Genomic DNA, 21607 nt, shown 5'->3' with positions numbered 1-21607 from the left:
AAAATATTTACTCTCAACGAGCATAAAGACAATCTGCAAGAAAAGCCAACCCCAACCAAAAAGACCCTGCCAAATTACCTGCGCTATATCCTACTCCTTATTTCCTAGGTCCCCAAAGTCGCAATCTCTCAGCTTCAAAGCCCGCCCTATCCTCCGCAGTAGTCTTCAAAAACCCAATCTCCTTCCAGATATGGATATACTTCCTTACCACGGTCTCTGAAACAGGTCCAACTGCCGCCAGAGACTTGGAGTGTTCAAGAGTATGCTTTACATCGAGTACAAGACCACCGCATGCCATGCGCAGATAAGTATCCTCCAGGAAATCTGCTAGTAAAGCGGCAGGGTTATCCTGTTGAGGTGCCTTTCGTACCAGGTCGAGCCATTCTTTGAAAGGCACTTTGTTAGGAATACGTAGAGTGTCGGAGAGAATGTCGTTGACGTCTCGCCATTGTTGACCAACTGGGTTATCGATGTGATAAATCGGATGAGGGACTTGGTCAGACAAGACGAGATCGGTGAGAGTATCAGCGATGTCGTTGACAGGTGTCCAGTTCAGGTTTCCGTCCACGTCAGGGAGAGCGTTCAACGTCTGCGAAGACTTGATGAGGAACCCAAAGTGCTCCATCGGGTTCCAGTAACCGCTTGTCTTGGATCCAGCGATTTGACCAAGACGGACAACCATGGGACGGAATCGGTTGGGATACTTGTGAAGAGTCTCGTCAAGCATTCTCTCACAGCCCCATTTCGCTTCGGCGTAGCCATTACCAAGAAGTGAATCGATAGTAGCTCTCTCTTCAGGAACAACAATCTTGCCTGTTTGACCAGCTGCGAGACCCCATTGACCCACAACACCGATAGATGATACCATCTGGAAGCTGAACTTGAAGGTCTCAGGACGACTAGAGGCGCACTCCCGGCCGAGATCCAGAAGATTGCGGAAGACTTGGAATTGAGACTCGAAACCCGAAAGAGGACGCTTGGCACTCATGGGCCAGGCATTATGAATGATGTGAGTTACATTCTGTACCATGGAAGCGTACTCGCTATCTTCAAGTCCCAGCTTGGGCTTCGAAGTGTCGGTCTGGAAGATTCGCAGCTTGGACTTGAGATTCTCTGGGAATCGAATACCCTTATCTCTCATAGCCTTGTACTGTCGGGTCTCGGGATCCTCTCTGTTTGTACGATTGAGGCAAATGACTGTGCTAACATCTTCAAGTTGGGCGAGAGCGTAGACAAGGTGACTACCAAGACCACCAGACGCACCAGTGACGAGAACGACGTTGTCATTCTTTCCGACAGGGGAAGCAGAGGGGGTCGAAGTAGGCGCAGAAAAGCCAGCGGCATACTTGTGGACGAGATCAGTGATGGCCTTTTCTCGCGATGCAAGGGCAGAGACATCGCTGTGAGTAATGGAAGTCTCTTTAGCGATAGCTTCCGAAACAACAGGCGCAGGGACTCCAATAGCGACAACAGGCGGTGCTTCAACAATGCCCATCTCTTTGGTAAGCATAGTCCTAAGATCAGCGACCGTCTGGCACTCCATGAACAACTGCTCGTGTCCAACATCCAGCTCAAAGGCATCCTGGAAACGACTCGCAATGACCAGCGACAAAAGCGAATCAACACCACAGTCGGCAAAATTGGTGTCATCATCCAAATCAGCGCGCGCAACACCACTCTCTTCAGAGATGATCTCAAGGGCACGCTCAAACTCGACGTCGATGGACTTGACAAACTCCTCGTGAAGTTCAGGAGTAGTACTTCCAGACGTGTTGTTGTCTTTGCCAGAGTCGCTGGCTGCGGAAGATGAACTACCACTGACGTCTTCTTCTGGACCTTGAAGGAAGTTGCGAAGGTCTTTGACGGTGGGATGTTCGAAGAAAAGGGCGTTGAAGTCGAGGTCGATGTCAAGTTCTTCTTGGAACCGAGCGGATATTGTGAGACCTAAGAGGGAGTCGATGCCTACATCTGAAAAGGTGGTTCCGTCCGTAAAGTCGGAAATTTCGATACCGCTCTCTTCTGAGATGATACGAAGGGCAGTGGAGAACTTTGTTGGTTCCATCTTGGCTGCTGGCTTGTTCTGGGTCGGCTTGGGTGATGGCGTGGCCGAGGGCTTGGAAGTGGTTTGAGGTTTATCCTGAACCGGGCGCTGAGGTTGACCTTTCTTACCACTCTCAATGGAGAGAATGACCTTGAGAACTCGTCGAGGAACACCTTGGATCTAACCCCCCGTCAGTATTGTATCAAGCCATACTCAAGGATAGTACTTACCGCAATCTGCCCAAAGAAAGCAACGACCCTGTCCCCGTCAAAGACGGTCACATCGCCATACCATAGCTTGTCCTCACCAGCATGCATCTGCGTGTAGGTAGTATACTCCTTCTCAAAGTCTAAAGCCTCAAAGAGCTCCAGTGATCCCCAACCATGATTCATGTACACATCGACGTCAATGTCGGTATGGTCATTACAATTCATGGCGAAACCGCAAGATTGGGTAAGGGAATCAATGACAGCAGGGTGAGTGTGATAATCTCCCTCGCGCTTCACAGTGCCGAAACTGATCTTACTGGATGCTTCGAGAGTTTCACTGTTGAGCACAACTTCGTCGATAGCACGGTAGTCATCGTGGAAACGCGCAAGGGGACGAATCATGCGGTAGACCATGGGGCGGTTAAAGCGAGCGCTTTCGTCGGTCGTGACTTGATCACGAAGATTCTGTATCTTTCGCTTGGTTTGCTGGGCCTCAGATTGTAGGGTCTTCTGGTGAGTTCTGTCCTTGTAGCGGACGACACAAGCAGAGTGTTCTTGAAGATTACCCTTGTTCTGTGAGAAAGTTAGTATTGATACGGCTCACTAACGGGTAATGCCTACATCAAAAGACATGAACTTGATAGCCACAGATTGAGACAACCAGTCAGCTTCAGCATGAGCCTGAATGGGTTGCTTCGAACCATCGCCTCGCAAGATCAAAGCCTTGGAAACAGTCATGTCCGAGACAACAACCATGTTATCCCTGTTCTGGGGTTGATACTTCTCAAGAAGGTACTTGCCCAGAGTCAAACCAATGTCGGCATACACAGATGGGGTGCATAGAGGGATACCGTCGACTTCATGTCCTTGGACGAGTGGGCTCAAGTCCTTGCGAGCAATGTCCGCCTCGACAATGATGTGGATCTTGTTAGAGTCGCCTTCTTCCTCAACAACGCGATGAATGGTGGTGCTCTCAAGTTTGGGCGCGTTGTTGATGACCAGAGGAGGGTCACCCTTTCGGAGTGACCAGTCATTCACATACTTGATCCAGTAATCCTTGAGCTCCCAACTGTAAGCTGGAAGGGCAACGACAGAGTGCGAACCTGGAAAGCTACTCTGGTATTCAGCCCAGTTGATGCTTGAACCTGCATCATACAGTGTCTTGAGTGCAGCGGAGAGCATCTCCCATGGTGCTCTGCCACGTTGGAGGGAGGCAATGCATGTTATCTGTTGGCCGAGAGTGGGCTTGACCATGCCCGTAACAGCAGGATGAGGACCAACTTCGAGCATCATGTGGCGATCGCTGATTGTACCCTCCCGATAAGCTGTTGCGAGAGCGGAAAGCATGTTAACAGGTTGGCGCGAGTGCTTTGCAAGATAAGAAGCGCCAAAGACGTCGTCATCCTCAACTACAGTGCCATCAAGAGGACAGAGAATGGGAATGCTGGGCGCCGAGAATGATACCTTGCTCGCTAACATCTCAATCTCTGCAACAACTGGCTCAAGTTGAGATGAGTGGAAAGCATAAGGGACCTTGAGCAAAGTTGTCTTGAAGCTCTCTGAAGAGAGAATCTCCTTGACCTTGGTGACTTGATCGTTGGGACCAGCAAGGACAGTCTCGATGGGGGAATTAATGCAGGCAGTCTCGTACTCTTCGCCTCTCAAAGCCTCGGCGATCTCATCCTGAGACCCCTTGACCACAAGCATAGCATGCGTACCTCGAGTGCACTTGGTCTCAAGCAATTGTGCCCTACTACCGACCAGGAAGAGGGTATCGGTGTCGGAAAGTACACCGGCGACATTGAGAGCGGCGTATTCCCCAAGACTGTGTCCGACGACTGCACTAGGAACAATGCCCCAAGAGGCCCAGAGCTTGCTTAGTGTGATCTGAAGAGAAACACTGGCGAGTTGGACTAGCGACGGCGCAAACTTGGCGACATCTGGTTCTTCAGACTGGATGAAGGGTAGCATAGAGGGGAATCCCAAATTCTGAGCAATTTGGTCTAGTTGGAGGAGTTCATTGCGCACAAAGGTGTTTTCTTCGAAGAGCTGCTTCCCCATTCCTGGGTACTGAGCCCCTTGACCAGTGAAGGAAAACACAACCTTGGGTGCACTCTTGGGACGATTGACTCCAGTGTTGCTCTCAAGAGCAGTCTCGATCTTGTTACAGATCTCACTCGGGGTAGAGCCTGAGATCAGGACCCGATGTTGGTGATGGATGCGTCGAGCAGTGGTTGTGTACGAAAGCTCAGCAAGCGAGATATCAGGACTCCCAGCCAGGAACTTGAGCATCGACCTCAGATTACCCTGTAGAGAAACGCCGCTCTTCGCAGTAAAAGCGATGGAAAATTGAACTCGAGTGTCCTTTCCAGAAGCAAGTTGTTTCTTGGGTGGCGCATCTTGAATCAACAAAGCAGAGTTACCACCTGCAGCACTGAAGTTGTTCACCATGACTCGTCTGGGAGTGTCAAGATTGATTCTTTCCCAAGGTGTGGGTTCAAATGCAATTCGAATATTGCGCTCCTCCAAGTCTGTCGGGAAACGATGGTTGATCTTGGTCTTGATGCCGCAGTGTGGGACAATAGTGTTCTTCTGCATCATCTGCAAGACTTTGATGACACTGCATGCACCAGAGGCTGCCTCTCCATGACCGATATTGGCTTTTGCTGAACCAATATACAGCTTCTGGTCATTTGGGCGAGAGGGCCTGGAGCCTGAGACTGGTGGTGCGAATGTATCTAGAACAGACAACATTTCTGTCGCATCGCCCGCCTGAGTGCCTCTGGATAACATTGTCAGTAACAAGTCAAATAATAAGTTAACTAAGATAGAAGACTTACGTTCCATGCATCTCGACATAGCCAACCGTATACGGATCAACGTCTGCCTGATTGAGAATCTTGTTAAAGATGGCTTGTTGAGCTCCGGCGTGTGGCCTGGTGATACTCTCCGACTCGGCAGAATGGTTCGTATACGCGCCTAGGACAACACCAAGAATGGGATCATTCTCGGCAAGGGCATCATCAAGCCTTTTCATGATGATCGTCGCGATACCCTCGCCTCGACAGTACCCATCAGCGCCATCATCAAAGGTCTTACAGTTTCCTGTACGAGACAGAAAGTGTCCACGGTCAAGGCCAGCGTGGAAATCAGGGTTTGCTAGAACATTTGTTCCACCTGCGATGGCAGTATCGACGTCGTTTTGCCAGAGGGCGTTGCAGGCGAGATGAATACCCGCGAGACTGGACGAACAGGCTGTATCGACAGCATAGCTGGGGCCGCTGAACTTGAAGAAGTAGTTGATGCGGCCTGGGATAAAAGCTCTGTTGCCGCCGGGGATGAAGTACGTATCGATGTTCTGCGCGCTATTCGTTTCTATCCAATCGTTGCTGGTGACACCGTAGAATACACCGACGCGATCAGGACGAGTGGAGGGAGTAGCATCTGGGACTATACCAGCTTGTTCAATCGCTTCATAGGCTGTCATGAGAGCAAGTCTCTGAGCGGGATCAACCTGAGGAGCCTCACGAGGAGAGATGTTGAAGAAGCGAGCGTCAAATTGACCAGGCTCATCGAGCCAGCAGCCAAACGGGGTGGCGCTAGTGTTCTTGGCCTTTCCAGTTGGATCGACATGAGTCTTTTGATCCCAGCGAAGACTTGGGACTGGCTTGTGAACATCCAAGCCTTTGTAGAGAAGATCCCAATATGCTTCATTGTCCTTTGCGCCGGGGAAGCGACCTGACATGGCAACGATAGCAAGCTTTGGCTTGGCGGTACCCGAATCAGGGATGTCTCCGACGGGAATCTTTTGACTCGGGGCTATGGTATCAGGGACAAGAGGGCGAAGAGAGGTCTTCTTGAGAGCAGTGTAGATAAGATACTCAGCGTTGGTACCAAATGGCACAACAGTGAACTTCTCAGAAGAAGCATCTTCCAAGGAAGCTTGCACCTCCTTGAAGATGGAAGTCCAGCGGAGAGGATGAATCAAAACCTGAGCGACAGCATCTTCTAGGAGTGTAGTGAAACTGCGTTCATCAGGCTTGATGCCAGTGCTTGAGAGAAGAGTAATCTGTTCAGAAAGAGCTGTGGCTTTGTTGAGCATCAAACTTGCGATGATTCCTCGTGCATTCTCCTGAGAGTAGAGATGCGGTGCATGATAAGCGCCACGTATTGGAATACTCTTAGAAGTAATACTCTTGCCAGCCAAGTATTGTGCAAGTTCAATAAGGCGCTGTGGGGGACCGCTGACGGTGATGCCATTAGGGGCATAGGCGCTTATGTAAGGTCTGCTTGTCAATGGAAGGTCCTACAGACTGTTAGTGTACATCTCTCGATTACCAATTGACTTATACTTACACTCTCATTGCAAAACTCTTCAACGCCCTCAGACGCCTTCTGTCCCGGAACGAGAAGTGCCCAGCTTTGGTCCATGTTCTGCGAATGGTCAACCCTTCTAGCAGTATCAGCAACAAGCAAGCCAGTTCTGAAAGAGGCAACGACGGCGTTGACAGCCATGGGAATAAGGTCTGCTGTGAAACTACTGCAACTCAGAGCTGCAGCTGCAAATGCGCCTGTGCAGAGACCAATGACCCTTGTACTCTGTGCATCATATGATGAAATCCCAGCTTGGCTGAGCTTGTGTTAGTGACTGCACTGCAAGTCTGTACTGGGAAATATGTACCTGATAAACGTCGCAAGTTGGTAAAGGGTAGTCATGGCCATATCAAGAGCGATACATCGCTGGCGACTTTGGTCCCAAAGGAGGAGATCTTCGAGACAAGTGAAACGAGGAAGATCTCTACGAATGCTATAAGGAACCTTGAAAATCTCAACGCGGATAGCATAGTAGGCCTTGTTCAGAAAGTCTTGGAGGAAGAGATTGTCGCGCTTCTGGAAGAGGGTCTTGAGATGAGGCTGGATCTCAAAGGTTTGGTCTCCAAAGAGATACAGCTTAATATGGGAAGCCATAACAAAGGTGTTGAATCTTGTAAAGATTAAGCGGTTGAAACTCTATGTTTTTGACTATTGTTTCTATTTCTTGCAGTTGTCGATGGGGCGATGCCGTGCTCTTTTATTTATCCTTTCACCCGACATCACACATTATCATTCCTCTTTTCCCAATCTCATTCTCACTGTCATCAATTGATTCCCTGGTCCTGATAGCCCTCGGAATCCGATATCATGACTATCTACTTGATGTCTGAATGTCGTCATGTCTTGCCTGGTTGACAGGCAATTGTCTCCCGAGTTGAGCCTCACCAACTACCGATAGGGAGCATATCTTCAGCCAGGATGATGCAAATCAGGGACGTTAGATCCTGCACCTCCCCAAAAGCGGTGGTGGCTCTTGGTGCTGATGTTGCATGCAGCTTGTCAGACGGCTGCCGAGAGTGCAGCAGCAGGAATGCCGGGGACTCTATCGGGGACTTGATCGGCAACTTTGTTCAGTGCATATTTTCAGCTCCCGCCTCCATGGACTTCGGATGCCGTGTAAGAGAGTCGCTGTCAGAGTCGTATTGTTAAAAAACCTGGTTACCTCGCTTTCCTCGCGTTTTACATTTCATCAAATATGATACGATACAACCTAGTCTAAATCTGCATACAACATAACCTAACCCAAGATGAACAAGACGGACAGAGATTCTGTAATTGAGTATGCCACTCAACTTAAACAGCTGGTGCATGATCCTCACAGCTTTCTAACCGAACTTGTCGTCCAGCAGCAGCAGTATTACTGTATTGGCTGGCTCTGTCACTTTGACATACTTTCTTTCGTTCCACTCCCTCCCAAGGCCATCTCTTACGATCAAGCCGCCATCCAAGCCAAGGTCCCATTGTCGACTCTCCAATCGGTCTCTCGCATGGCTATGACGGCAGGGTTTCTCTGCGAAACCAAGGACGGAAGACTTTCACAAAACGAGCTGTCCCGTCATTTTACTACAGACGTTCACATGCGAACACAGCTCTTGTACATGTTTGATGAGACTGTTCCTATCATGGCTGCGCTGAAAACCGCCACTCAGCGATGGGGTAACACATCTGCGACGAATGAGACAGCGTTTAATATTGTCCACAACATCGACCTCTCTTTCTTCCAGTATCTCAAGACTCGTCCTGATTTGAATGAGAGGTTCCATGCTTACATGAAGAGCCGGGCCGTGTCTCACACCGGCTCTAATGTCGAGCATTTGCTTGGCGCGTTCGATTGGAACAATCTGGGACAAGCTACAGTCGTAGATGTAAGTATTTTTATCCCACCTCGACGGAACGACGGCTTACTGACGGCGTACAGATTGGTGGTAGTAGTGGCTCGACATGTGTCATGTTAGCCACAGCATTTCTCAATCTCAACTTCGTGATTGAAGACCTCCCAGAGCCCATCCAGGAAGCCCGCGCTCGTGTGTCAGACCTACCAGAGGAGATCAAGGGCCGCATCAACATGATGGAATATGACTTTTTCACCCCTCAGCCCATCAAGCACGCTGACGTATACCTCCTTCGAACCATTCTTCACGACTGGCCCGACGATGATGCTGTCAAGATCCTGCAGGGTGTGGTGGAAGCCATGGGTCCTTCCAGCCGCCTGCTCATCATGGATATGGTCTTGCCTCAGCCGGGATCAGGCTCCAAGACGTTTGAGGCGGCGCTCAGGCAGAAGGATCTCACCATGATCCAGACTTTTAACGCGAAGGAGCGAGAGGTGGCTGAGTGGGCTGCTCTTCTTACAAAGACGGATCCGCGTTTGAAGATTCGAGCGATTGAGCGGCCTGCTGGAAGTGAGTTGTCAGTTATCGAGGTTATTTTGGAGGAGATGATTGTAGATGAGTTGTCGTGGCATGCGTTCAGTGAGTAGATTGGGGTAGATTGGGGTAGATTTGTAGTCAGGTACCGCGATTAATAGACAGAATTTGGGACATGCCGAGTCTGACACTGTCGAGTTCCCTGAGTGAGAGAAAGGCAGACCTGATAAAAAGGATTTCTTGTGCCTATGCACATCGGAGATGTAGTCTTATAAGACATACTCCAAGTGATCGGGTGTCATTCTTTGCCGGTACACATTGTTGGCATGGACTGTCGTTCATGGTAGCTCGGTATTGGAAATTGCCTTATTGATACATGGTACTTCGCAGGTAATAATACTAAGGGAACCTCTGATTTTAACAAGGTAATCAATTAACAACCGGCTCTGCCTTCTGCCTTCCTTATAGCCCACTTACCTAATAGGTACCTTCCCTAACAATGCCCCCTAAAACCCCGAGCTCAGTCACTAAAGAGCACTAACCCAAGACCAATCCCCTAACACTCCCCTAAACTCGCTTAAGCCCAATCTCCATCTTGCAAATCCTCCAACTTCTCTCCAGCCTTGATCTGAGCCTGTACCTCTTTCATCGTCCAATGTCTATACTGATGACCTTTGGGGAAGTTGGTGTTGTTCAGCGGCATCTTCCCATCACTAACAACATGATGCAAAGCCTCGCAGAACTTCTCATACGCATACGCCTCTGGATCATGACTCCAGATCCATTTGGGATATCGCGACCGGATCAATGCTGGGTTCTTGGCGATAGCCTCCCAATCAGTATTCTGCTTGAGCTGCTGGTTCACGAAACCCATTTTCTGCCCGCACGACACACGCTGGAAGCGTAGCTTGTTATAAGCTTTGGTCGCGTTGGCGGCTTGCGATCTACCTGCGAGCTGGAGGCACGTTGCGAGAGTGACGCCGTCTTCAATTGCCTGAGTCGCGCCGTTACCTGACGTCGGGAGGAACGCATGCGCTGCGTCGCCAACTTGGACGACTCGGCCTCCGGGCGATGTCCACTGTTCGTGGGGATCTCTGAACTTGAGCTGCCAGTTCACCACAGAGCCCTTCGGGGCCGTCTTGATAAAGGCTGCTACGGCTGGGTGCACTGCGTTGTTCTTTTCCATGGCGGCTATGACTTCTGCCGGATCAACGTCTGGAACCCAGGATTCGTTGGCTGATTCGTCGTGCTTTACAAGTCAGCGGGGCTGTGCTTAATTTGAGTGCATTTGGACTGACCGAATGGATGAAACTCCAGAAAGCGATATCATGAGTGAGGGCAATCATGTTGTGCGATCCGTTTCTACCAACCGTCAGTTTATCATCGCCGATGCGCATCAATCAACTCACCCAAGCCAGAATTGCCAAATGGGCTGTCCCTCAGGGTCAAAGTTCCACATCTCTTTGACCAAAGGGTCCTTCAACGCATGCTCAACCGGATATCCTGCCCGGTAAATCGCCCTGCCACTCGTCGTCAGTGTTTCAGGCATGGGCACGATAGTGTTGGACTTGGTGCGTAGTCCATCAGCCGCAACAACGATATCCGCAGTGCGCTTCTCGCCATTTTCGAGAGTGACACCTCCAGCGCCCTGTCCGACATCCTCCCAGTACTCGACAACCTTGCATCCCCATTCTACGTCAATTCCCACACGTTCCGCTTGTCGAAGGAACGCGCGGTACAACTTGATACGACTATGCGCATTGACTGAAGGGAAACCGCGTCTTCCTTTGAGATGTTCAGGGTCATTGAACATGGGTGGCGCAGGACCCCAAATCTTTTCGCCAGTCTGCTTGTAGTATGACATGGCAACGTCGTACTGGCACTCCTCAATCTCGTAGCCCATATCGGGCCAGTGTCGAAGCAGAAGGATTGCGCTGGGCATAATCTGGACGTTGTCGCCTGTCCAGAGGGGTGATGGGCTACGGTCTAGGACGCGGACGGTATGACCTTTACGCCAGCATTCAAGAGCGCAGGTTATACCTCCTAGTCCAGCGCCAGCAATAAGGACACTGATGCCAGTCTCTGGGTAGCGCATGACCTGAAGGTCGATACCTCTTGTAACCGAATCTTCAAGTCGCTCTTCATCTGTTCTGATGCGTTTGGGCTGGGCATCTCCATTGATGGAGATGCCATTTGTGTCTCCGTTCAGGGGCTGATTGGCGGATGGGGGAACTTCGCCCACGCCGTTGGTATGAGGTTTCTCCATATCTTGGGCATGCGTTTTCTCGGTTCAAAATGGTGATTGAAGTACAGAAAGAGATGACCATAGTTTCCTCGTCAGACAGTGGTAGCTCTGTTATTTGAACCCTATTACTGTACTATCACTAACAACACCCTGCAGGACTTGGCATCATATCGTCGAGCGCCACAAACTCCAAATTTCTTCGTACTACCACCATTCCCGACACGTTTCCCGAGATGATCCCCATGAGTATCTAGGAACACCGTTGAAGAGCTAAGGCGCTAGCCGTTCAGCTAAACTAACGATCCCGCTATTTTGCCCCAATGAGTCAACTATCGCGAGATGTTTGCTACACATGCTGACATTGGCTCCTTGGCGTGAGGCTATCGCCATGCTTTGGTCAATTGACTGGCCACAATACGGATGCGGTTTTCGCCAGTTCAGTACTTTGAGCAGGTGTCCGTCAAGATACGGGATTCAATTCGGAGGCCGAAGTAAAAATTTAATTATCTTTTCTTGGCGAATATTTGATCGCGAAAGAATCCGAGCTTCGTCAGCATCGTATCTTTCGTGTCGTGACAGTCCAATGGTTACAGTATGGTAATCGGGCTCCGAGGCTTGATCCACTACGCCATGCATCGACTGAGACTCATTTCTGACCAGACGGCTCATGTTCAAAGACATTCATCACTGAAGTGAATTGATCAGTGCTAGTCATGATGTAGAGACTTAATTGGGTATCCGCGCTGCACTACCGGAAGGAGGTCATGATACTAATTAGTCAAGCGAAGAATTAATCATTAGGAAATAACACCAATGGTAGCACTCAGGTTTTCTGAAGAGGATGTATTATGCAAAGTGGACTTGATAACGTTGGACAATTGTGTTGTACGAGTTACAAAAGTGAAGAAATGTATAGCTGTAGGGTAAGGAAGCTGGGCAGGATTTTGCGTTTTCTAAAGACATGAATCCTGAACCAAGCGACATTAAACAATGTAATTAATTTGAGATTCTGCACATAATAAACCGCACATAGTTTGAATCAGGAACAAAAATGTGTCCGAAAAATACTTTTACATATTATCCTTACTCTAAAACAATCTAAAATCGCCATTTACGTATAATTTTCACCTTTTTGCTCTTTAAACATTCAACTCAGCAGCTTTGGCCTTCTGGATGACCTCCTGGTAAGGCTGAAGCTTCTTCTCCAACTTACCACCAGGTCCGCAGAACTTGTCAACAAGCTGGGCACTGCGGCCAATGTACAGCTCAGGCTTCATCATGTCGTCGAGGTCAGCCCAGATGGGCTTGAAGAAGTCGGTCTTCTTGATACGCTCGACCATGTCGTTGGGCTTGCCGAGACTTTGGACCTGGTGAGAGGCCTCGAAAGAGAGGACACGGATTTGCTCGTGGGCCCTTTGGGTTTTGTTAGAGATGTTTGTTAAGGGATATGGGATTCTGGATGCTTACTCTTGGCGGGAGACGCCCATGGCTACTAGGCGCATGATGACGTTCTCTGTGATCATAAAGGGCAGCTCGGCCATGATGTTGGAGTGGATCTTGAGAGGGAAGACAACGAGACCCTCGGTGACGTTCTGGAGGGTGATGGCGATGGCGTCGGCGAGGAGGAACATCTCGGGGATATCCATGCGTCGCTGTGATCAGTTAGATATGATCAAGGAGAAGCACAGCTTGTTTTTCAAATGGCTCAGGGGTACTTACGCAAGCGGAATCATCCAGAGATCGCTCCATCCACTGGGTAGAGTGGGTGCTCTGGAAGTTGGCAGCCTTTCCTTGAAGGACACGGGCAAGACTGGCAATGCGCTCAGATCGCATGGGGTTTTGCTTGTAGGCCTAGAAACGAATTAGTACGCTGCGGAATTTCAACTGATTACTGATGTATAAACTCACCATGGCACTGCTGCCAATTTGACCCTTCTCTCTGGGCTCTCCAACCTCCTTCATAGTAGCGAGATGTCGGAGATCAGAAGCAATCTTGGTAACACTGGTACCAAAACCAGTAACAGCGTTGGCAACAAGACAGTCGACCTTTCGGGTATATGTCTGGGTAGAAATATCATAGCACTCCTCAAAACCAGCCTTTTGGCAAAGCAACTCATTCAGCTTGTCGCACTTGTCATGATCACCAGCGAAAATCTCAAGGAAACTGGCCTGAGTACCAGTGGTACCCTGCGCACCACGGAACTTGAGATCAGCTCGGACGCGCTCAAACTCGTTGAGGTCCATGAGGAGATCCTGGGCCCAGGCAGCGGCTCGCTTGCCGACTGTGCTGATCTGGGCGGGTTGGAGATGAGTAAAGGAGAGGGTGGGCTCGTTCTTCCACTCGAGGGCGAAGGATTGGAGGTTGGAGAGGACCTTGGCTAGCTTGGGGATGAGGAGGTCGAGGGCGTCGCGCATGAGGATGAGCTCTGTGTTGTCGGTGACGAAGCAGCTTGTTGCGCCGTAGTGGATGATTCCGGCGGCAGCAGGGGCGACTTGTCCAAAGGCGTGGACGTGCTATTTTGTATTAGCATATGGCGTGTGCCATTATTTGTTTACAAGTCTTACAGCCATGACATCCTATATTTACTAGTCAGCTATTTATATCATTTTTATGATACTTCAATAAAGAGTGCTCACATGTCGTCGAATCTTTTCCTCAACACGGGCAGTCTCAAAGTCATCATCAGTGACGACAAGATTAGCCCGCATCTGCTCAAGAGCCTCATCAGTGATAGTGGGGATCCCAAGCTCCTTCTCACTCTCAGCGAGGTAGAGCCAGAGCTTGCGCCATGTTGAGTGACGAGATCGCTGGCTGAAGAGGTGAGACAGCTCCTGGCTGCAGTAGCGACCCGTCAGGGAAGTCTGGTAGGTATCGTAAGCTGCCATTGTGATTTTTTTGAATGATATCACTTTAATGAAATGATGTAAAGATCATGAACGCACTTCGCGGGGCACTTTTTTACCCCGCGAAGAATTTTCAGGTACTTGAATTGGGCTACGAAAAAGACCCCGCCGGATGAGGTTAATCCGGGTTAAGGGAACCGATAGCGGAGGGTACGAAAAAGTTACGGGTAGGTCAACCATCGTACCATCTTATTGACACCAAGACATGGAAGAACAATATCAATATTATTGAAAAGTATTTCAATCAAGGCACGACACCAGGTGTATCCACAATCTTATACACATACTTGACAGCACTAGCCTTTCCATTCTCCAAATTCTCTAACCCCTGCTGAATACCTTCCAATCCACCTGGAATAACCTCCTGTGGATGTGCCTTGAGCCACCCATCCTCAAGCCCCTTGCTGAAGTATCTGGTAAAAACATATCCAAAGTCTTTCAGATCCTCATGTATACTCGCGACAGTAGTAACAGACTTGCTAATCGTCTTTGGAATATCCGAGTAACTCTGTGCTGGAATGATGAGAGTAATCTTACCAGTAGTCTTATCAAGAACATCGCAGATAGTCTGGTATGAACCTCCCTCAGATATCGCATCGAATGCATATTCTAGCTTTTGGTTTCCGAGATGGTGTTTCATCTCTTGGATGACTGTGTTGCGACCTTTTCTGTAATCAATGACTGTGTCGCCTTTGGTTCTGTCGATGAGACTTTCGACGTGTTCCTGGGCTTTGCCAGCTATGCAAATGAGGGGATGGATGTTGGAGCGTTTAGCAAGTTGAATTGCATATGATCCCACTGCTGAAGATGCACCCCATATGACCAAGGGAATTTTCTCAGAGTCTGGGACTGGAAGCCATGGCTCTGGGAGTTTAAGACGTGCATAAAGCGCACATGCCGCAGTTAGTGCTGTGAGTGGTATTGCTGCTCCCTCTGTGATCATCGTCAGCCATGTTCATCATCTAGAGTAGTGACTACTCACCTTGGAAGGAAGTGTTGTCTGGTAACTTGAACGTGGTATAAGCAGGACTCAATCCATACTCAGCATAGCTCCCACCAGGAGTCTTCATCTCATGCATCGCCGCAACACGATCACCAGGGTTGAACTCATACACTCCTTCGCCAACCTCATGAACAACACCAGCATGTTCATCACCTTGGTTCCCCGTACCCTTGGCACCCCAGTACAAAGGCCGCTTCCTGGAGATCGTTAATGATTTTAAAATATCAAATTGGTACTTGGAGTACTCACCAGTCTTTTGGATTACTCGCGGCAAAAGCAATCTTAGTCACAACCTGACCAGGTCCAGCTTTGGGGATTGGACTATCAACAATCTCCACCTCCGGACCGCTAGACACAATCGCTTCTTTCATCATGCCGATATTTCTGACTTGTCGTGAGAGTGCTTGAAGGCGGTATAGAGCTGTTCTGTTCGACAGACGATAAAGCATGTTGGTCAAATTGGATTTAATTGCTTGACCAAACCATGAGGGGTAGATAGACAACTGAAAGCATAATCTATCACATCCTTGTGCAACCAAATATGATCAATCTTTCATACTGCACAATTGAATGCGGCGCGGTGTGCTAAGTCCGAAGCGCGAGGTTGACAGCGAGAAGCCGAAAGGAGTTTGCGTCACCGAAAAGTGACTGAAAGTCCGAGACGCGAAAACGGAATTTTAAAGTGCCCGATTAATGGAACAGACCATGTTACACGGACGTGAAAAATTATCGTGGAAATGACTTTGATGTTTCAAGAGTTGCACAAAGAATGACACTGATATCGTGACCAGTTATCAGTGTAGGACGAATTGTACACCAAGACTGCATTAGACTAAAATAGCAGGTCAGCTCATGCCGCTTAGCTCGGGGTTGTTGGGCTATTTATTTTTGTACCCTAAGTCTTCAAGCCCAATGTTTCTGTTACCCTTCAGGCAGTCTATGAACTTGAATACAGAAAAAAAACTTCAACCAGTATAGAAAATACCAAGGCCATATGCGCTGGGAATGGATGTTATGATGTCATAAGAACAAGTGAATTTAGGTTCCATTCTGTACTTGTAGTTCTAATTACACTGAGAGTCGGAGACCAGTCTCTCCGTTCTAAGACATGAGTGTTCCTCCAGTAGTCTCAACAATACTTCCAGACGCATTCTTGTTCTTCATCAAGTAGACATAAGCCTCAGCCACATCCTCCACCTGGCCAATCGACCCTGTAGTCATTCTAGCCTTGAGTCGGCCAGTAACAGCATCCCAGTACCCAGCCTGCTTGACACTGTCCCAAAGCTCCGTCTCGATCGGACCCTGGGCGACGGCGTTGACGCGAACAGGAGCTAGATCAACGGCCAAACCGCGTACCATACCTCGAATACCGGAAAGGTAAGAGTACATGACTGTCCAGTCCTTGGAGGCATGCTCGACTGCACCACCGGTGGCGACGGTGAATGAAGAAGCCTCAGATTCGTTTAGGTGCTTTCGGAGCTGCTGCGCAACAACAAGTGGTGCGAAGAAGCGCACAGTGCCAGCTTGCTGGATATCCTTGAGCGAAAACTCCTCGAGCTTTCCGACGGCGAGCTTGTCACCCGCCGTATAAACAACGTGGTCTAGTTTTCCAGACTTGGACACTTCGGTGAAGAGGTTTTCGACTTCCGAGTTGAGGGTCTCGGAGGAGCCGAGGTTGCAAGGGATTCCGTGAAGTTGGACTTTGGAGGACTGGTTCTTTTCTTTGAGACGTTCGATGGCAGTGGAGATTTTGGTTTGGGAAGAGGAGGAGATGAAGACGGATGAGGCGCCGTTCTGGATAGCTGCTTCAGCGACACCGAAGCCAATGCCTGAAGAGCCTCCGATGATGAGGACACGAGAGCCCGAGAGCTTGGAGACGTACTTCCCGAGTGTTGATGCCATTTTGATGATTTGAAGTTTCAATTGTTTCTGACAGTAAATGAGGGGAAAATGTTGGTATTGGTACAAGAAAAGAGGTTAGGCAGAGAAGAAGTGAAGTACGTCTTTTATGCGTTGGGTGGTATGCACGAAGCAAACATGGCTTATACTAACGCATGTTTGCCCGTTTTGGAATTCCTTAGCAAGTATTGCCAAGATATCCCCTCACAAAATGTGACTGGTCGATATCTGCCTATGAGATCAATCCAATGTCTCGGAGTCCGGAACGATGCTTGGTCGTAGAAGCTTGTTGGTCGTGTTTGTGTAACTGGACTTCGATCGTAACTGGCCGATGCCCCGCAACTGTCTCCTTGACCTCGCGACTGTGCGAAAAGGCGAGACCGAGAAAGGCATGAGTCCATCAGCTTCCGTGCATTCAAAAGCCGTTATGCCCGTCGTAAATTGTTCAACCATACTTATTCAAAGACGAAATAATTGTAGAATATTCGTGTCTGCACAAGACATCCTATAAATATCGACCGAGACAACAACACAATTGCGGTACGTGAAACAAGGTACATTGCTTCTTCTCCGTACCCATGTGGACTTCCCTAGCCCTTCGTGCAACTCGGGTCAAATCAAGAAATATCAACGGGTATCTGCTTCATCTCCCATCGTCGCATGAGGTTCTGCGATAACAATGCCGGTCCTCCGTGAGAAGCAATGCCTCCCGCATTCCTAGAGGCATTCTTTCGGCTTCCGCAATCCATGACCAAGACAACTGATAGCTGTACCTCAATGAACTGAGTTGAGGACCAAGAGAGGACCCAGTATCTCAAACGGGCAGAATTCCTGTTGTGCCACATGATGCTAAACGTTTCGCACGCTCTAGAATTCTGGGTTGGTTAATCAGTACAGAAAACCAACTCTTACATCACCTGTTTCTCGTTGCTGCGGATGATTTGGGAATGTATTCAACAGTATAGCACCATGTGGAGGTGACGTAAATTGGCGGTGTCGTGCCAATATTGTATGTCAAGATAATTGCGGGATCGACAATCCTACGTCAAGTCCCCGTGTCCGTTCTTAATCTTCCAAATAATATCCTGCAACTCTTCCGTCATATTCCTCACCGCAGAGGCATTCCAACTTGCCGTTTCGCCCTTTGCGTTATAAGAAGATTCAAAGGTCTCCATGACTGCTTCTGCTTTGCTCAACTCTCTTATCAAGACAGTCCTCTGCAGTGTTGCTTGATCTTCATCATCAAGGTCCAACATTCCTAGTTGAATCTTGATCGGTCTCAACACAACGCCTTCTGTCTCGTAACGAGCCGTAACAGCGACCTTGTACCAGAAAATGACCTTGGACAGTATTGCACCGTGTAGCATGGCAATATGGGGTTTTCGTGCACAATCGCACTGGAGGAGAGGAATGATGTTTGTTAGGGCGGTTTTGTTGACGGATAAGACTGTATCAATGCTCGGCATGAGGTGTGATGATAGGCTTCCGTGTTCTTGCTTGCAAAACTCGGTAGTTTGATCGTTGCAGTGTAGTGATTGTAGTAGGCGTAAAGCCGCTTCTTCGCACTCATGTGGCTGTTTCAAAGCCTGCATCTTGGTGGCTGTAGTTGGTTCTGTTGGCTTGATCGACAGCAACAGGTCTGGAGACAAAATGTCACTTGACCCAGATGGACTGGTATCCAAGCCAAAGCCCAGGGATGTCCATGGATCCACCCAAGATATAGTATTCAACGCTTCAAAGCTGACAGGGACGTCAATGTGGGATTTCCACCCATCCAAAGCGTCAAAGTCACTCGACCCAGAGTATTCCGATGCTCTGTAATCCCAAGCCAGGTCGGAGATGGAGATACCCTCAAGCCCGTTGCTAAACGCGGTGAGGGTCGAAGAAGAAGCGGTTGTGTTGCTCGATGACGAAGCTCTTTGCGTTTGCGTTTCGGTGATCTTGCGATGTCTCGCCCGCTTACCATGCCTTCGTGATGCGCTGTAAGAGCAGTTTCTCTCTTGCCCAATATCTTCGCAGCGCTCGCAAGGGTGAGTCCTGCTGCAGCGGACCTTTGCTGTCGTACAAGCGTCGCAAGCAAGCCTCAGACGGACAGGCTTTGCGGATCGAGCGCAGGAGGGTGTGGATAATTCGTCGAAAATTCGATAGCCGTCAGACATTTTGTTTTGGATAGTGTGTTTTGTCAAAGTTAGTATTTAGAGATGCTACGATGCTAGAATCACGGAATTCATGGACATATAATAACTACGGTCCTCTTGCCGCTGATGGGTACTATTGAGCCGCCCTTCAGGTGGGAAGGCGCCATCCATCATTTAGTCCAAGCCGTCCTGCCGTCGAGGTAGGACGGGAAGGTAGCCAGGCTGGCAGCTCCTGCCTATAATGACCAGTATATGACCACTGTACGCTCAGGCACCGACCATTCGTATTATTGGGTTCTCTTGAGGGGGGCTTCAGAGGTGGCATATTCAGAAAAGATGGTTGGAGGAATTTTTAAACCATCAGTTTATTGGATACGTGATTCTGAGAAGGGTATTGCTTTTCATGCTATCGGCCGAGAGAATGGCCATCTAAGGCCTGAAGCTCAAGATAAGAGTATTCATCTACCGACCAGCAACGGAGGTTTGGATGGCGGCTCATGCGCAGTGCTGTTCTAGGTAAAAGGTCCGTATCTAATTAAGATATCGGAGTCCGAATCTTGTGAGATATTGGGATTTGCTCACGATTGTGATGGACGTCCCAGGATCTCAGTGGCAAGGACTGACCAAATCGGAGGTGAGATACGATGATGGAAACGTAGTATTCGCTCTTTAAGCTATATATATCCCATATGACCTTACGTTTAGGAGTTAGAGTAAGATTCTGTTGCACTGGTCTTACTCATTGCCTTGTTCTAATCATGACAAAGAACGAGGCACAAAGTCGGTTTCTTGAATTATACCAACACCCTGGTAAAGATTGAATGAGGAAATTCATCTCCCTTTCTAGATCTCGCGTTTCATTGTGAAGCATTAAAGTTGGCACCTAAGGCTACCCATGCACAATGCAGAGGGTACTGTATCACGATGCAGATACATATTACCGAGATGATGCAATTGTGGTCAATCGCAGAGATACGACTTCAATTAATACAAAGACAAATCTTGTTTATACCGTGAAACCCCAAATGCAAACAATCGTCACAATTGTCTCCCGCCGCACTTTTGGTTTTGTCCGTGGCTCAGCCTGTCAGCCTCGTCGATCTTACCAAGGACCGCAGGTGAGACAAATCCCGTGCGGAGACCGAAGTCAATCGTCAACTACCTGTCAGCACAGCAAAGATAATTCTACCTCCGGCAACATCCCGCTTATCTATCACCATGAATCTTGGTATTCTCGCCGCCTTTGCAGCGACAATCGGAAGATACTCCGATGTCGTGACCCGTTCCCTCGTATCACACGGTGCCAATTCCGAAGTTCCCGCTGTCCGATCATTCTTTTACACCGGCGGGCAGTACGTGGATGATGGCCAGGGCGGTCGTGTCTTTCGCGGCCAAATGTATGTCGAGAAGCTCGTGCCGCCAAAGGGTCCTTCCAAGGACACCCCAATTGTCATGATTCATGGCGTGGCACAGACAGGGACTGTGAGTTGATATCTCGGAAGCCGTTAAATCAGCAAACCCATGCTAATATGCGGTCCCTAGAATTTCCTGAATAAGCCAGATGGTGGTCGTGGTTGGGCATCTCTGTTCATCAGCCAAGGCTATGAACTATACATCGTTGATCAGACCTTTCGTGGTCGGTCGGCTTGGCTACCTACCCCTGGTGGCCAGGAGCCAATCATTCTCTCTACAGAAGCAATTGAGGCAGCCTTTACCAACTCCAAGGACCACATGTTATGGCCTCAAGCTGTTAACCATACTCAATGGCCTGGGCCTGGCGTAAGAGGGGATCCGATATTTGATACCTTTTATGCCTCCAATGTGCAGTTTGTCGACAATTCTGTGGCTCAGCAAACAGCCATGCAGGCAGCAGGAGCAAGTCTATTAGATAAAATTGGAAAGCCGGCCATTGTTCTTGGTCACAGTGAAGGCAGTTTTATGCCAACTCTGATCGCTGATATGCGACCAAATCTTACCAAAGCTATTATCCTTCTCGAAGCCGCAGGGCCTCCATTCAAAGATGAAATATTCTATTTTGGAGGAGATAATCCCCGTCCATGGGGACTATGGGATGTCCCAATCACATATGATCCTCCTGTCACAGATCCAAAAACCGAACTCATCCGCAAGGTTCATTCTCCCAGGGACAATCTTTCCACAGAGTGTACTCTTCAAGCTGAAGATCCAAAACCACGAAAGCTAGTCAACCTAGAAGATATTCCAATTCTTATTGTGAATGGGGCGGCATCTTATCATCAGCCATATGAGCACTGCACAGCTGCATATTATCGTCAAGCTGGGTGCAAGAAATTGGAACACATTGAGCTTGGATCTATTGATATCGAGGGTAATGGTCATATGCTTTTCATGGAGAAGAATAGCGATGAGATTCAAGCTGTTGTTCGTAAGTGGATTGATCAAATCTGAC

General features: G+C 48.9%; 8 protein-coding genes across 8 annotated transcripts; 2 read left to right on the top strand and 6 right to left on the bottom strand.

Annotated features, from left to right (window-relative positions):
* Positions 1–97: 97 nt before the first annotated feature.
* On the bottom strand, positions 98–6765 carry FGSG_09182 (uncharacterized protein; the record flags this gene model as incomplete). Its single annotated transcript, XM_011330295.1, has 6 exons — positions 98–2221; positions 2272–2823; positions 2872–3361; positions 3407–5032; positions 5091–6556; positions 6607–6765. 6 exons carry the CDS (start codon positions 6763–6765, stop codon positions 98–100), a joined length of 6417 nt encoding a protein of 2138 aa, XP_011328597.1.
* Positions 6766–7542: 777 nt separating this feature from the next.
* On the top strand, positions 7543–9103 carry FGSG_09183 (uncharacterized protein; the record flags this gene model as incomplete). Its single annotated transcript, XM_011330294.1, has 3 exons — positions 7543–7740; positions 7926–8489; positions 8543–9103. 3 exons carry the CDS (start codon positions 7543–7545, stop codon positions 9101–9103), a joined length of 1323 nt encoding a protein of 440 aa, XP_011328596.1.
* A 464-nt stretch (positions 9104–9567) lies between these two features.
* Positions 9568–11256, bottom strand: FGSG_09184 (uncharacterized protein; the record flags this gene model as incomplete). The annotated part of the gene is made up of 3 exons (XM_011330293.1): positions 9568–10239; positions 10289–10352; positions 10400–11256. 3 exons carry the CDS (start codon positions 11254–11256, stop codon positions 9568–9570), a joined length of 1593 nt encoding a protein of 530 aa, XP_011328595.1.
* Positions 11257–12268: 1012 nt separating this feature from the next.
* FGSG_09185 (adenylosuccinate lyase) lies at positions 12269–14121 on the bottom strand (the record flags this gene model as incomplete). The annotated part of the gene is made up of 6 exons (XM_011330292.1): positions 12269–12648; positions 12703–12887; positions 12955–13086; positions 13144–13749; positions 13801–13812; positions 13873–14121. The coding sequence occupies 6 exons, from the start codon at positions 14119–14121 to the stop codon at positions 12375–12377; spliced, it is 1458 nt and encodes a 485-aa protein (XP_011328594.1). The 3' UTR covers positions 12269–12374.
* A 262-nt stretch (positions 14122–14383) lies between these two features.
* On the bottom strand, positions 14384–15591 carry FGSG_09186 (uncharacterized protein; the record flags this gene model as incomplete). The annotated part of the gene is made up of 4 exons (XM_011330291.1): positions 14384–14574; positions 14677–15072; positions 15122–15339; positions 15392–15591. 4 exons carry the CDS (start codon positions 15589–15591, stop codon positions 14384–14386), a joined length of 1005 nt encoding a protein of 334 aa, XP_011328593.1.
* Positions 15592–16164: 573 nt separating this feature from the next.
* FGSG_09187 (uncharacterized protein) lies at positions 16165–17044 on the bottom strand (the record flags this gene model as incomplete). The annotated part of the gene is made up of 1 exon (XM_011330290.1): positions 16165–17044. The coding sequence occupies one exon, from the start codon at positions 17042–17044 to the stop codon at positions 16244–16246; it is 801 nt and encodes a 266-aa protein (XP_011328592.1). The 3' UTR covers positions 16165–16243.
* A 1037-nt stretch (positions 17045–18081) lies between these two features.
* Positions 18082–18408, bottom strand: FGSG_09188 (uncharacterized protein; the record flags this gene model as incomplete). The annotated part of the gene is made up of 1 exon (XM_011330289.1): positions 18082–18408. The coding sequence occupies one exon, from the start codon at positions 18406–18408 to the stop codon at positions 18082–18084; it is 327 nt and encodes a 108-aa protein (XP_011328591.1).
* Positions 18409–20397: 1989 nt separating this feature from the next.
* Positions 20398–21606, top strand: FGSG_09189 (uncharacterized protein; the record flags this gene model as incomplete). The annotated part of the gene is made up of 2 exons (XM_011330288.1): positions 20398–20661; positions 20722–21606. The coding sequence occupies 2 exons, from the start codon at positions 20398–20400 to the stop codon at positions 21604–21606; spliced, it is 1149 nt and encodes a 382-aa protein (XP_011328590.1).
* Position 21607: the final 1 nt, after the last annotated feature.

The sequence above is a fragment of the Fusarium graminearum genome, chromosome 4 (assembly GCF_000240135.3).
Source record: "Fusarium graminearum PH-1 chromosome 4, whole genome shotgun sequence".
NCBI classification, from domain to species: domain Eukaryota; kingdom Fungi; phylum Ascomycota; class Sordariomycetes; order Hypocreales; family Nectriaceae; genus Fusarium; species Fusarium graminearum.
This window is presented reverse-complemented; position numbering and strand designations above follow the sequence as displayed.